We start from the raw sequence: 15,649 nt of genomic DNA on the forward strand, positions 1-15,649 counted from the left end.
TATCATTACCTGGTATAATAGTGATAAAGTGAAGAAATGGTACTCAGGCAGACCAGAGTTTGAATTTTGCCACAGTTACTAACGATATGACCCTTGATCAGTCAGTTAAGCTCATTTCTCTTTGTAAAATGGTTATAATAATGATATCTGACTCACTTGATAGTTGCAAGAATTGAATAAATTAGCATATGTCAAGAACTTTACAAACTTTATTGGGTCATATAAATGCTAGCTATTTCTGTTATTTCACAAACAAGATAATCAGTTAGAGATTCATGTGATTAAATTCTTCTATAAACCTGTTGACTTTTTATAATACCTTTGTTTTCCAGGCTACTGGTGCCAGACTGGCCATAATTGCCCAAAATATAGCTAATCTTGGGACAGGAATTATCATCTCATTGATATATGGCTGGCAGTTAACACTTTTGCTCTTAGCAATTGTACCCATCATTGCAATAGCAGGACTTGTTGAAATGAAAATGTTGGCTGGACATGCCCAGAAAGATAAAAAAGAATTAGAGGGTGCTGGAAAGGTCAGTCAAATTAAGTTTATCTCTGTTTATTTATAGCTTCTGATCATTTATTCCTTGAAGTCACTGTCATTCCTCAGAATGGCCAGATTGTCTGCTTGTTGGATTTGGGAACTGTCATCACTTAGGTAGAAAATGAAGTCCAGGGCTTCATGATATTTTGCCTTCAATCTCCTACAATTTGTCTAGTTTTAGAAAAATGTTTAATATCAATTAATTTAACATCACATAACCCACCAGTTAAATGTTCTTAAATATACGATAAGAATTTATCAATAAATACCTCTAAAATCCTTTCCAAGTTGTGTATTCACATGTAAGGAAAAGATATTCTTTGCATGATTTTAGTTTCTCAGTGTACATACTATTCTCAGTATGTTTTATTTTTCTTTGCAAAATTTTAAATGAGATTTTCCATATCTCCCCTTCTTTATATTTATTTTTCTTAATAGGAATCTAATATTCCAGGTCTGTTTAACTAAACAAACAAAAACAATGGAGTATTGGAATGTTTTCAGCTTATTATTACTACAAATAATATTTATAAATGTTTGGATATTTTTAATTGCAAACTTTGGAGTATAATTCAACATGAACTTTCTTTTTTATTTAGTTTGATTATTTTTTCCATTATCAAGTTTGGTAAAACTCTATATCTTTGTTTGGGTCTGCTGAAATGGAATGTAAGAGGAAAGGTTGTCAAAGAGCAGTTGAATAGAGAAAATGTAAAAAATAGTTGTTTAGTTGGATGGTTTTATGGTAAAGCAATGGTCTGATCTTAACAATGTCCATGTGTAATGACTGGTTGGGAAGCATAATCCTCTAACCCAGCAGCACAGCAGTGGTGATGATTGGTATTTGTGATATGCAGAGCTGATTGATTGAAGATGGGCACTCTCCCCCACTAATTTTTGCACCTGTGATTGTGTTGAATTAATCTGAGCTCCAAGCTCTGAAACCAATCCTGGACTTTGACATGGTCAGTTTATGAAGATCAGCATGTTTATGCCAAATCAGATCAACAAACATTTAAAACTTTTGGTGGACCAGACCCTGTGCTAAGCTCTGGGAATACAAATTAAAGCAAAATCAGTTCTTGCCTTCAAGGAGTTCACAGCCTATTTGGGGAGATAACAAGTAAATACTTTTGGACAAACTATATCCAAAGAGATGTACTCACACAGACACAGACACAAAGGATAATTTGGAAATTATCTCAGAGGGAAGGCACTAATATTAAAGAAGATCAGGAGAGAGTTCTTACAGAAGGTAGAATTTGAGTTGAGACTTGAAGGGAACCCTGGAAGTCCTGAAGAAGAGAGAATTTTAAATTTGAGTGACAGTGCATAGGGTCAAGGTAGAGTGTCTTGTCACTGGAAACCAGTGCCCCTTGATCATAGAGTACCTAGAGGGGAGTAAATATCAGTAGGAAGAGACGAGGCTATGAGAGATTTGGAAAAAAGCCAAACAGGATTCTCTACTTGATCCTGGAGATAATAGAGAGGGATTAGGGTTTATTGAATGAGACTGATGTGGTCAGTGAAAGATGGGTAAAGTGGGGAGAGCCCGATGGCAAGGAGATCAAACACATGTCTATTATAATAATCCAGATTGTGATTCCCTACACCCAAGTGGTAACTGTATCACAGGGAAGAGAGATGAGGAAGACCAATATGTGAATAAAATCCTTGCAATCAAATGCTTAATAAAGTAAGTTCTATACTTAGGTTTTTTTTATCTGTAGAAGCAATGTAAAAATCTAGGAATAAATAACATATCTGAAAGCTTAGTATTGAAGAGCTTTTGTTATGTCTTATATGGGGACTCTAGAGGAAAAGCAATCCTAAACTGTGGTTTCACTACTATTCTTAACCTTTCACCATCAAGGAAAATGAGAAAAAAGGGAATAAGGACAGATGCATTCCTGGTAGCTTTTTGATTCTTATAGTGGCAAGAGGTCAGTTTTTGAAAGTGATAGGGAAGAGCCAGCTCACATGACTCTGAACAGTCATCTTTTATCAGAAGAGAGATATAACCTGTCAATCCATTTTTAAAAGTCATTTCCAGTGTTGTAGGGACACAAACATTTTATCTTTTTGGTCTTTTAAAAGTTGAAAAACCTGTTTCTGTAACAGTTGAGGCGAGTAGGGAATGGATAGATGTGATGAGACAATTAGCTCTGTTAGAAGCTCTGTTTATCATTTCCCTTTTTCCTCAACTGTGTGGTATAAAAAGATTTCCATAGGAAACCCTAAATGCTACTTAGAAAGTATTATCTCAGGGCACTAGTTAAGCTTTTCTTTAATTATTTCATTCTCCTAGACAATAAATTCTTTCATCATTATGTGATTATATGATTTTGTTTAGAGTGACTCATACGTATTCCTACTTTTGTAATTTTTTTCAAAAGTAACTGATTATCCTGTGTACAAGAGTTGACCAGCTGCTGAAAGTAAGATTAGAAAACTGAAAATGTATTTGTTAAAACCTTCACATTTCAATATGTAGTAAGACTTCAAATGGAGTAAGAGCTAAGTCAAAGAATTTTCTTTTAATCTTTGGAATTGAAATGATAAAATACAAATTCCTCTGTTTGGTATATAGAGACCTTCACAATCTGAACACTTACTAGCCACAGTCACCCTGGGCAAGTCACTATTGGTGACTCTGTCTGCCACTATTTCTCCTTCCATGAAATGGAAGTGATAATGGCACCTACTTCCCTGTATTGTTAGGAGGACAAAATCAGATAATATTTACAAATTATAAAGTAAAATATAAATACTTCTGTTATTATTATTATTATTATTTCCCTTCCCTACCACAAATTCCTTTGTCCTCACAGATCTCAAAAAGACAAATTTTTTTAGGTTTTTTTGGTAAGGTGAATGGGGTTAATTGGCTTTGCCCAAGGCCACACAACTAGGTAATTATTAAGTGTTTGAGACCAGATTTGAACCCAGGTACTCCTGACTCCAGGGCTGGTGCTTTATCCACTGCACCACCTAGCCGCCCCTCAAAAAGACAAAATTACAAATTTTTTTTTATGAAAGTCTTCAAATCTGCAACCTACCACTCCCTTAAATGGTTATTTCTTAATTTTAGAGAAGTCATGATGAGATGTTTAATTATGAGGAATCTCAGTGTCCCTGAGGTAGCAAGTTGATGCAGGTAGAAGAGATTTAATGAAAAGTTTTGGAGCCTAGAGTAAATCTCTTTAACTACCAGATTATTTTTAGTTTTGCATATTCTGGGGTGAAACAGGAGATTAGAAAGCATAATTTATACTCCCAGGGAAAGAATAAATACTTAATATACAAAATGCTTCCAGATACTGTAACTATATTTATAGACACCATAATTTGTCTTCTGAGGATTCTTACATTTATTATTTTGAAAGCATCATAGTCTTGTTTAAAACTTGAGTCATATGAGAAAATATACAAGGGAATTATTGATCTAACTCAGCTGAGTAATTAATCAATTAAAATGTGAAATTTTGCAGTAGAAGGAACTTTAAAATAGTGAGTCAAAAAAAAAAAAACTGAATCTAGTCCCAATTCTGCCAGCAGTTTAACCTTGGACAAATTCCCTAATCCCTTAGGGCCTCAGTTGCCTTATTGGTGAAATGAGGAAGTTAGATTCTTGATGACCTTTCAGATTCCTTTATCCCTATGTAGGTATGAATATGTTCACTTGGCATATCTACACTTACAGACAAGAAGCTTGGGGGGGGCATTTTTTTTCAAGTTAAATCAACAAGCATTTATTAAGAACTTACTTCAAACTATGACTTTTTGCTAAGCTCTGAGGATCCAAGAAAGGCAAAACTAGGCCCTTCCCTTCAAAGAGCTCATTGTCTGATGCAGGAAACAACCAGAAAACAACTATGTATAGACAAGATCCATATAAAGTAAATCTCTGAGAGAAGGCATTAGCATTGATGGATGTCTCTGGAATTATGCCTACCCCTCTCCAAGGAATCTGAAATCCCTGCCTTGAGGGGGAACAAGAGGAGGGGCTATGAGACTTAACACTATATTTTTCTCAGAGAAGCCTACCAGACAAGAATTGTGCCTTATTGCCCCTGTAAATATTGTTAATAATAGGGGAAGATTTTTAGAAGTAAAAACTATTCGGTTATTTGGTTACTGTCCCTTAAAGGGGAAGTAGTAATCTAAACTTATACCCATTGACTTGGTCACTTCCCATCAATTTTTCAAGCCAACAGGGAGCAGAAATCAAAGACATTATTAGAATTAGAATGGACCTGAAAATGCAAAAGAGTCAATGAGCTCTTTAAATAGAACCTCTGTTCAATCAAGAGAAAGTCCCTGATCTCACCCAATGGGAAATTCCCTGAAGTTTTTAGGGAGGCAAATTAGAAATCAGCAACATGGTAAGGAAGCAGTTTCACTGATATGTCTTCCTTCCAAAATTGGTCTCATTCTCTCTAATCATCCCTAGATTATCCCTAGGATTTCTGGAATCACAAATCTCTCAAAGCAGGAAAGAATACCAGTCTTCTTAAGAACTCTCAATCTAACTGTCCTTCATACATTCAACTAAGAATATGTGTCACCACTCGCTGTACCAATACTTACTTATATTTTATGGGAAGTGGATTCTCAGGGTTCCTCACCCAGCTTAGTTTGGATTGTTCTTATAATCAGATAACTCTGTGATTCAGTGATCAAATGGGGAGTAATTGTGCTGTCCATATTGAAAAAACTGAATAAGAGAAGAATGAATTCTGGAGTGAGTCCATGATTATGAGATGCAGATTATTTTGACTTTCTTATGCTATCTTAGGCAGATTTTTTATGCTGTCTTATTAACTTTTGACTTTCTTATGTTGTCTTATACAGATCGCTACTGAAGCAATAGAAAATTTCAGAACTGTTGTTTCTCTGACTAAGGAGAAAAAGTTTGAATATATGTATCGACAGAGCTTGCAGGGACCATACAGGTAATGAAGGATGAAATGGGATGGCATGGCAGAGTAAGGAGGGTGACAGGGAGAAAAGCTGGGTCTACTTTTAATTACAAAGGCCATTTTAAGACTTTTTTTTCCTATGGCAAAGTTGTACCTCTAGAATGGGAAGCTTACTAGCAATTTAATGATTATGGCATCAGTGTTTTAATTAGTATTCTTTTAGGACTGACTTTGTTTAGATCACAAAAATCAGTTGCTGTATGTGTGTGTATATGTGTCCTTGTAGACCAAATCTTTAAGAACTCCTGCCTTGATAGCTGTGCCTGAAATGATTGGATATCATCCTATCATATCTATTTTTCTTTGTTATTCCCTCAGAATCTCTGACTGAGAATTTCTGGTTAGCTCATGGAAATTCATTGGGCCCTCAAGATCAATAGTTCTAGTCACAGCATCCTATGGTAGCAGTGACACAAAGAATTCCTTGATAGTAGCCACTACTATCACTTTTTCCATCTTCTCCTTCTCTTTCTCTGTTCTCTTCCTTGAGTATTTACATTTCCCCTTCACCTCCCAGAATTTTCTTCTCTTCATTATCTAGTACTGCTTCCTTTCCTTACCAATCATTTCAAAGCATTTTAAACTCCAACTTTGTGCCATGGGAGTGGCATACCAACACAAAAAAAATTGAAACACTCTCCTCTCAAGGAGATTATATATTCTACTAGGGAGACAATAAGTATGTGTACTAGTATAGATGGAATCAATACAATGATAATAAACACAAGGTATTTGTGGTCAGAAGGAGAGGAAGTAGTTTACCTAGTGGAAGAAGTGTAACAAATTTCAAGGGGGCAGTGACCTGCTCTCAATTCACTTCATGATGACTAAATAGTTCATCATTTAATAAGAATTAATTGAATTTTTTTTTAAAAAAAGACAAAACCAGTTATTTTGGTTTGGTTCTGAAAAGAAAAGCTTTTCCCTTTAGAAGAATGCACAGATAACTAATGCCTCATTCCATTATTGAATCTGACTCATAAGTGTTGGCATAGACTCTTGATTTAAAAGTACATCATTATACTAAATTTACTTGTTCTTCCCTGAGGGCCATGATTCATTTTTTAAATATTCCTTTCAGAAATTCTGTGAAGAAAGCACACATCTTTGGCATTACTTTTTCTCTCACCCAAGCAATAATGTATTTTTCCTATGCTGCTTGTTTCCGGTTTGGTGCCTACTTGGTGGCAAATAGACATATGAATTTTGAAGATGTGCTTCTGTAAGTATCTCAGTTTGTTTCTGCATTATGCTTGTGATATGTTCTAGAATTAAAGTAAAAAATCTGAGACAAATAGAATTGTTGTGGTATTTCTGTCATGATTATGGAAGACAAGTTCTAGGGACTTTAGATAACTGTTTCAAAGTGACATTTCTGGAGACTTTCAAAGGGTTTTCATTCCTTTGGGAAATACCTGAAGATGAGGGAGAAATTCAAATGCCCTCTTTAAATTTAATTGGGAAGGGGAAATTTTGAAGTCTAACAACAAAGAGTTGTAAGATGACATTGGATATCATTTCATTCAAACTTCTCATGTTACCCATGAAATCAGTGGCACTCATTGATTTACCTGTGGTTTCAGTTGTGTTTAATCCATCAATGGAGCAATATTTATCCAGTACCTATTATGTGCCAGACTCTGCTATAAAGTAGGTCTGTAAACACAAAAATGAAATAGTCCCTACCCTAAAGAAACTTTCTAACTTTCTGGTTGGAGCCAAGATGATGGTGTAAAGCTAGGAAGTTCCCAAAGCTTTTCCTGAAGCAACTTTAAATGAAGCCTCTAAATAGACCCTAGAGCTTATAAATGGAGTGAAACAACTTTTCAGTTCAAGATAGCTTGAAAGAACTTTTTCATATGGGTAAAAGGGGACTGTAGTTCAGGATAGGCGAGAGAGCTGGGAAGCCAGTGAGAGGTTCCTAGCCATAGTGCAGCATCAGGTCCAGGCTCAGTAGGCCAGCTGTACAGCAGACCAGTAGTAAGGGTCCCAACCCCAGCTTGGAAGTCAAAGTTTGAATTTGGGGACATTGATACATCCAGATAGTACTAGAATGGTAAACACAAGCACCTAAGAATCCAGGGAGGAAAGTTATAGACTAGATACCTCCCCCTACCTCCTGATTCCCACCACAAAAAGCTTGGGACAGTACCCCGGTGCCTCAGGAGCAAAGCTCAACCATCAAAATGAGAAAAAAAGAAAAAGGAGCAATAACTATAGAAAGCTATTATTCTGATAGGGAAGTTAAAAATGCCATCTCAAAAGAGGAAAGCAGTGATAAATGCTTACATATGAAGCTTCAGAGGTAATTGTGAATTGGTCTCAAAGACAAAAAGACCTCTTGGAAGAGGTCAAAAAGAATTTTAAAAAACCAAATAAGAGAGGAAGAAGAAAAATTAAGAAAAGAAATGAGTCATGAAGAATTATGAGAAATTGGCTGGAGAAAACAATACCTTTAAAAGTAAAATTGGCCAAATGGAAAAAAAAGAAAATTCTTTTAAAAGTAAAATTGACTATTGGAAAACTCATCCAAAAGTTAAATTAACCAGCTGGAAAAGGAAAGGCAAAAGCTAACTAAAGAAAATAAAACTTTAAAAAAATGAGAATTGGAAAAATGGAAACATAACTCTATGGGACATAAAGATTCCATCAAACAAAACAAAAAAATGGAAAAAAATAGAAGAATCTCTTAGGAAAAAAATGACTGACCTGGAAAATAGATCCAGAAGAGATAATTTACTAATTATTGGTCAACCAGAAAGCCAAGATCAAAAAAAGAACATGTAAAATATCTTTCAGGAAATTACCAAGGAAAACTGCCCTAGAACAAAAAAGATAAAATATCCTTTGAAGGAATCCATCAAATACTCCTAGAAAACGATTCCAAAAATAAACACTCCAAGGAATCAAAATTGTCAACTTAAAGGACAAAATATTGCAAGCAGCCAAAAAAGAAGAAATTCGGATATCAGGTAGCCACAGTCACGATTACACAGGACTTGTCAACTTCAGTATTACAGGATCAGAGGGCCTGGAATATAATATTTTGGAGGGCAGAGAAGCTTGGAATACACCCAAGAATCAACTACCCCACATTTTCTATAGCATCTTCTTTCAGGGAGAAAGATGGATTTTCAACAAAATAAGACTTATCTGATAAAAAGACAAAAACTGAACAGAAAATTTGATCTTCAAACACAAAGTTCAAGAGATGCATAAAAAGAAATCATGACCAGACCTCAGAAAAACCTAGAAAGGTGTGTATGAACTATTCTGAATGAAGCGAGCAGAACCAGGAGAAAATTATACACATTTACAGCAACATTGTGAAATGATCAGCTATGATGAGCTCCTCAACATTTCATTGATCAAGAACAATCCTGAGAGACTTGTTATGGAAAATGCCATCCACATCTAGAGAAAAAAGTGTGAAGTCTGAATGCAGAGCAAAGCATACTCTGTTCATTTTTAAAACTTCTTTTATGCTTTTTCTTTCTTTCTCCCTACCCTAAAAAAACTTACATTCTGATTTCCTGGGTGGAGTCAAGATCCTCTTAGTTCTAATTCTTCTTTCACAGCATGATTAATATGGAATTATGTTAAAATACAGTTGTACATGTCCAATCTATATCAGATTGCTCACTGTCATGGGGAGGGAGAAGGAAGATAGGAGGGTAGAAAAACATGGAACTCAAAAGCATGCTTGAAAGGGTGCAAGTTGAAAACTATGCATAAAATTGGAAAAAAAATTTAAAGAAATTTAAAAAAAGAAACTTACATTCTATTTGAAGAAAATAGCATGCCAATCTATAAGCATATATAAAATTGATATTAGACATTGGGGTTGAAGTACCACCTAGAGGTGCTAGAGTTGAGAGATAGAGAGATTCTGAAATATCTTCATATGAGAGAGAGAGAGATATCTTGGCATCATGGTTAGAATGCTGGATTAGGATTCAGGAAGACCTAGGTGAAAATCCTACTTCTGATATTCTTTGTGTGACTCTGGAATAGACACCAAACCTTACTTCTATCAAATATAAAAGCATAATGTAGGAGTAGTTGGACTCTGAACTTAATTCCAGTTCTACCTCTGGCAGAAATGAATTTTTTTATATGTATCCACAAAAAAATACAGATTATTTTTATAGCAGGGGAAATCAAAATTGGTTATCTTTGCCATCAGGTCTCTGATAAGATAATTATATATTTCTTCTCTCTGAGGAAAAGCATTGACTCATTGGAAGTTTTTGCTACTCTTGTAGTAGGTTTAAATTTTTAATTATCTAAGTATTGGATGGGAGAAAGCAGTTAATGTAAAAATGACAGATTTGTGGGAGACTAATTGAACACAAATCCTGCACTATGAGCCAGCAATGTGCCTCAGCTGCTAATATAGATAATGTAATCTTAGTCTGGACACCTAATGGAAGTAGGTATCCAGATCATGGTACTGATAATGCTCCTGTGTCTTGGACTACTTAGATTGTATCTAGAATATTATGTTCAGTTCTGGGTACCACAGCTTGAGAGTCACTGACAAATTTGGACAATATAGGAGGGAAAAAACAAATGGTGAGAATCTCAGCTCCATGTCATATGAGAATTAATAGGATTAATGAAAAATATTTATCATAGAGAAGGCTGAAGTAGGGAAAGGGAATGGGAATGATAGAGGGCACGAGACAATAAAAGAGCTGTAATAAGGATACCTTTTACTCTAGGGCAAGTCAGAATGCTATCTGAAAATGAAAAGGAGGCAAATCATCTCTCAGAAGCGAACAGGGGCAGTAGATGAAGTCAGGAGGCCCTGAGTTCAAATTTGTCCTCAGATACTAGCTATTTGACCCTAGTTAAATCTCTTAATTCTGATTTTTTTCCTTCCCCCCAAAAAAGGTGAGTTTTTTTTTGTTTATCTGTGTGACAAAAGGCTGACATCCTCAGGAATGTTCCCACTAGCTAGAAATGAAAAGATCTTTATATTAGTTAAAAGTTGGACAAGGTGACTGATGATACTTGAAGTGAAGACGATCAGAGTTCAGATCTGGTCTCAGATACTTACTGTTTGCCTCTGGACAAGTCATTTTAGTATCTCTCTCAGTCTCAGTTTCTTCATCTGTGAATTAGGGGAAATAACATTTAACCTTAAAGGGTTGTTGTGAGGATCAAGTGAGATAATATATGCATAGCATTTTACAAACATTACAGCTAGTTAGTGGTGCTATAGTTACATTCCTATGATTGTACAATTTCATCATGTATAGATTAAATAATTATAGATCAAAACAATAGCTATAGATCTCTGATACTTGTCCCAGAAATTATCTAGATCTCCATGAGAATCATTTTCTCTCCTCTCCATTGATATAGGGTATGGTGATTCTAGAATTCACAAATGGGACTTGGGCAAAGGGACTTATTTTTTTTTACTTCTATTATAATTAGACCTATTGTTTCAAGGTGAAGAAATGTTAAATTGAGATCACTGTGATCATGATTTTTTAAACCTTTGGTCTTTTACAGGGTGTTTTCAGCCATCGTATTTGGTGCCATGGCATTGGGGCAGACAAGTTCATTTGCACCAGACTATGCCAAAGCCAAAATATCAGCATCTCACATCATTATGCTCCTGGAACAAAAACCTTTGATAGACAGCTACAGTGAGGAGGGGGAAAAGCTGGTCAGTTTTACCTCTGGAATTTATGATTTGCATATTGACTCTTCATTTGCTAATTTGATTATATGGTAAAATGTCACTGCCTCCAGAACAAAGAATTTCATTTTTTTTTTGTCTTTCCAGTGTCCAGCCTAGGTACTTTGTAGACAATAGGTACTTAATGAATGTTTGTTGAATGAAATTATGTTACCAAATCAATGGAACTTGCCCTTTATGCTTGTTGTTGATATAAATATAATTTTCTAGAACACCAAGAGAAATTTTTTTTAAAGAAACTAGTTACTTAGTGTAGGTTTTTAATGTATACATATTTTATTTTGTATAATAGAATATAAAATATACATTTAAATGAATACATTTTGTATATAAAATATATAAATGTATGGTTTATATAAAATATACATTACTATAAAATAGGTAATATATACATTATATATAAAATACAGGTATTTTTATTTTCACTAATGTCAATTAGAAGACACCTCTTAAAGACAGTAAACCTTTTCATATCAGAATTTATCATTGTAATATTATTTAAAGGAATGATTTGCCTTAATTTATTTGTTTATTTATTTATTTATTTTTGAGGCACTCGGATTAAATGACTTGTGCAGGGTCACACAGTCAGTAAGTATCTGAGGCTAGAATTGAACTCAGGTTCTTCTGACTTCAAGGTCAATACTCTATCCACAGAGACATCTAGATGACTGATTTGCCTTAATTAAAAAAAATATATTGTTAATGGGTTGCTTGCACTTATTGAGTCTTAGCATGTCTGAAAATTAATAGTTAATTAATTAAAATAGTTTTAAAAAATAGCTTCTCACAAGGCAGGAGAAAAGAATTAACCTCTAACCCTTTTTTGCTCAAAATTTTATTTGGATTTTAGGAAATGTTTGAAGGAAATGTGTCATTAAATGGAGTTGTATTCAACTATCCTACCCGACCTGACCTCCCTGTGCTTCAAGGGCTGTCCCTGGAGGTGAAGAAGGGTCAGACCTTGGCTCTCGTGGGCAGCAGCGGTTGTGGGAAGAGTACTGTGGTCCAACTCCTCGAGAGGTTCTATGATCCCCTGGCTGGAGAAGTAGTAAGTGAACTGTCCTCATCCTATCAGACCATGAAATTGTGTGTCTCAATTCAAGTGCCTTGTTTGCTTTACAAAGTAATTTTCAGGATTTTATCACAGAAGTCCTCTGATTAACCAAAGTCTTTTCCTGAGGTATAAAATTTCCAAGATGGGAAAAGATCTTAGGATCCAAGATTTAGAACCAAAAGAAACGTTAGAGGTCATTCAATCCAACCTCCTCATTTTATAAAGGAGGAAATGAGGGCTCCTGGTGTTAAAAATTACTTAGCCAGGTCACCCAATTATTGGTGGCAGAGTCAAGCCTGTTTCCAATTCCATGTTGTTTCTTCTCCAATATTAGTCTTGCTTTTCAAGATCATTTGGAGCCCATTCATAGAATGATTTGAGGGAGAGGTCAGGTAATGTATTGTATAGAATATTGGAGAGCTACTTTTTGGCATTGCAAAAAGTTTAATATATACAAAGGAATAATGTTTTAAGGAGACTGGTCTGACAGCCCAATGTAGGAATGGTCAGAGGGTGGAGAGACAGAAGACAAAGAGAGTAGTGATAAAGTAAAAAGACCGTATAGTTAGAAACCTTAAATACATTGATTGATGATTGATATTTGTCCTTCATTCTCGAAGAAGACCATGACATTAGGAAGGTGATGACATGACAGACACATGAGTTAGATTAGAGTGGGGGGGGGGGGGGGGGTGCTGTGCTGAGCTTATCTCACTTTCTTTTCTGGAGTCAACTAGGTCCAGTGGTTAGATATGAATTAGGAAGACTAGACATGGCCCTGAGTCTGAGGCAATTAGGGTTAAGTGACTAGCTCAAGATCACACAGCTAGTAACTGTCAGTGTCTGAGTTCAAATTTGAACTCAGGTCATCCTGACTCCAAGATTGGTGCTCTTTCCACTGCATCATCTAATAGTCAATAACATATACACTATTGATTTGTTATATTTTGTGCATTGTATAATACAGAAGTGTGTAATCATAACTAGGAAAATTGACCCATTATTTTACTTGTATAAGGAACCCCAAGTGAGACGCTTCCTTCAGCAATTCAGATTTATCACCATTCCTACAGAATAACTAGAATTCTATCTCTCCTTGAGTCCACATTCTATAAGAAGCCTTTCCTAGTTCTGCTTACTACTGGTGCCTTTCTCAGAGATTCTCTCTCATTTACCCTGTTGGAAAACTTGATTAAATCCCTTCAGGGATGAGAAACAGTATGGCAGAATGAACAGAGCTTTATCCTTAAGGTCACAAAGACTCAGATTCAAGTTTTACTTTTGAAATAACAAGTTTAGAGATTCTTGATCTTGTGTATGTGTGTGTGTGTGTGTGTGATTCTCTTGGCCTATAAACTCCCTATTAGAAAAATGTTTTTAAATGCATAAAGCAAAATATGATACATTACAAAGGAAATAATGATTTAGTTGTCAAAATTTTTTAGAGTATTGATAGACTCCAGGTTAAGAAACCCTGTGCTAGCTCATATACTATCTATTATATATGAAGCCTTTTCTGATTCTCTCTCCACCTCTTGCCAATTTTTTTTTAGTGTTCTTCCTCTCTAAAACACCTTATACTTATTTTATATTTATTCCACATATACATATGTATTCATATATTAACTTCTTTAACTAAACATATAGGAAGACACATGCATAGGGCATATTTGAGGAAAAGGATGTGTTTCATTTTTGACTTTTATCCCCAGGATTTTGTACATTGTGGGTGCTCAATAAATACTTATTGACTTGGCTTGGAGAATCATCGTCATAATGCATCGTATTTATGTGATTATTTTTATATGACAATTTGTCATGAAGATCAAATGAACTCCTCATGAACTTCATCTTTTCCCTCACCAAAGGATTACCATTGACACATAAGAGAGCTCGTACAGCATGATGCATCTATTCAGGTGTTGGGATCCACAAAGTTGGGAGCCAATGTCAAAGCACAGTAATCACAATCAGTATTTTCACAAAGCTCTATAGGTGTGAGATTTCTGTTCAGTCAACTCCAGGAAATGAAACAGAATGCTGTTATTCCAGCATGCATTGACAAACTGGCAATCATTCAAGTAGTGATGAATAAAATAAAACTATTTGTCTTAGAAAATTAAAAAAAAATTGCACAGTTATTTGTGTTTGAACTTTTCAGGCTAATTGCATATTCCTTCCCTTCTCTCAATCTGCAGTCTACACTGCCCTTCTTTACTGTTCCTCAAGCATGATGCTCTGTCTTCTCTCCTCATCTCATTGCACTGTCTGTCCTTCAATCCTGAACACTTGCCCTCCTCACATCCTTCTCAAGTACCCCCATGTCCATGAAGCTTTTCCTGTTGAGTTTTTTTCACCTTTCCACCCAAAATTGCATTGTACCTATATTATTTGAAGCCTATAAGGACTCATATATGAGTGTATATAAGCTCCATCAGTAGAATGTAAACTCCTTAAGTGGAGAAATGCCTTCATTTTTATCTTTTTAAACCTAGAGCCTGATACTTAGTAAAGACTTGATAAATGCTTATTCACAAATTGGACTTTTGCTTTCAGAGTGTTGATGGCCAAAATGTCAAGAAGCTTAATGTCCAGTGGCTCCGGGCTCAGCTTGGCATCGTGTCTCAGGAGCCCATCTTGTTTGACTGCAGTATTGCAGAGAACATTGCCTATGGAAACAACAGTCGAGTGGTGTCACAGGAAGAGATTGAGAATGCTGCCAAAGCCGCCAATATCCATCCTTTCATTGAAACACTACCTAAAGTAAGTTTTGTTCTTACCTTTTAAAACCAGGGAGAGATACTGGTCACCTAATCCGTCTGCTCTGTTATCTGTCTCCTGTCAATAGGAAATTCAAGTTCAGAAGACATAGCATCATTTCCTTCAGTTAGTAAACCCAATTTTACTATCCAAAAAGGAAGATCACTCATATAAATATTGTAAAATGAAATGAGCAATGAATTAGAGCCAGATGGTGTGGATTCAATTTTTTGTTCTATTAGTTCAGTGATCTTGGGTAATAATAGTAACTGGGATAGCTATATGGCACTGTGGATAAAGTGCAAGCCCTGGAGTCAGAAAGACTTATCTGATTTCAAATCTTGCCTCAGATTCTTAGCTGCTGTGTAACTCTAGGTAAGTCACTTCACCCTGTTTGCTTCAGTTTTCTCATCTATACAATGAGCTGGAGAAAGAAATGGCAAAGCACTTCAGTATCTTTGCCTAGAAAAGTCAAACAGAGTCCTGAAGAACTGGCACAGTTGGGGCAGCTACATGCTGCAGTGGATTGAGCTCCAGTCCTGGAGTCAGGAAGACCCAAGCTCCAGCTGTATGACCTTGGGCAATCCATT

General features: G+C 35.6%; 1 protein-coding gene across 4 annotated transcripts in view; it reads left to right on the plus strand.

The window, feature by feature from the left end:
• The window catches only part of ABCB1 (ATP binding cassette subfamily B member 1), a 199,455-nt gene that overhangs the window by 171,147 nt on the left and 12,659 nt on the right, over positions 1–15,649 (plus strand). For all 4 annotated transcript variants that reach the window (XM_074192893.1, XM_074192892.1, XM_074192894.1 and 1 more), the window contains 6 exons: positions 333–536; positions 5,402–5,502; positions 6,611–6,751; positions 11,053–11,209; positions 12,096–12,293; positions 14,856–15,062. In XM_074192893.1, coding sequence (XP_074048994.1) covers positions 333–536; positions 5,402–5,502; positions 6,611–6,751; positions 11,053–11,209; positions 12,096–12,293; positions 14,856–15,062 — 1,008 coding nt within the window. The remainder of the gene's footprint in view (positions 1–332; positions 537–5,401; positions 5,503–6,610; positions 6,752–11,052; positions 11,210–12,095; positions 12,294–14,855; positions 15,063–15,649) is intronic.

Source organism: Macrotis lagotis, chromosome 7 (genome assembly GCF_037893015.1).
Source record: "Macrotis lagotis isolate mMagLag1 chromosome 7, bilby.v1.9.chrom.fasta, whole genome shotgun sequence".
Taxonomy (NCBI): domain Eukaryota; kingdom Metazoa; phylum Chordata; class Mammalia; order Peramelemorphia; family Peramelidae; genus Macrotis; species Macrotis lagotis.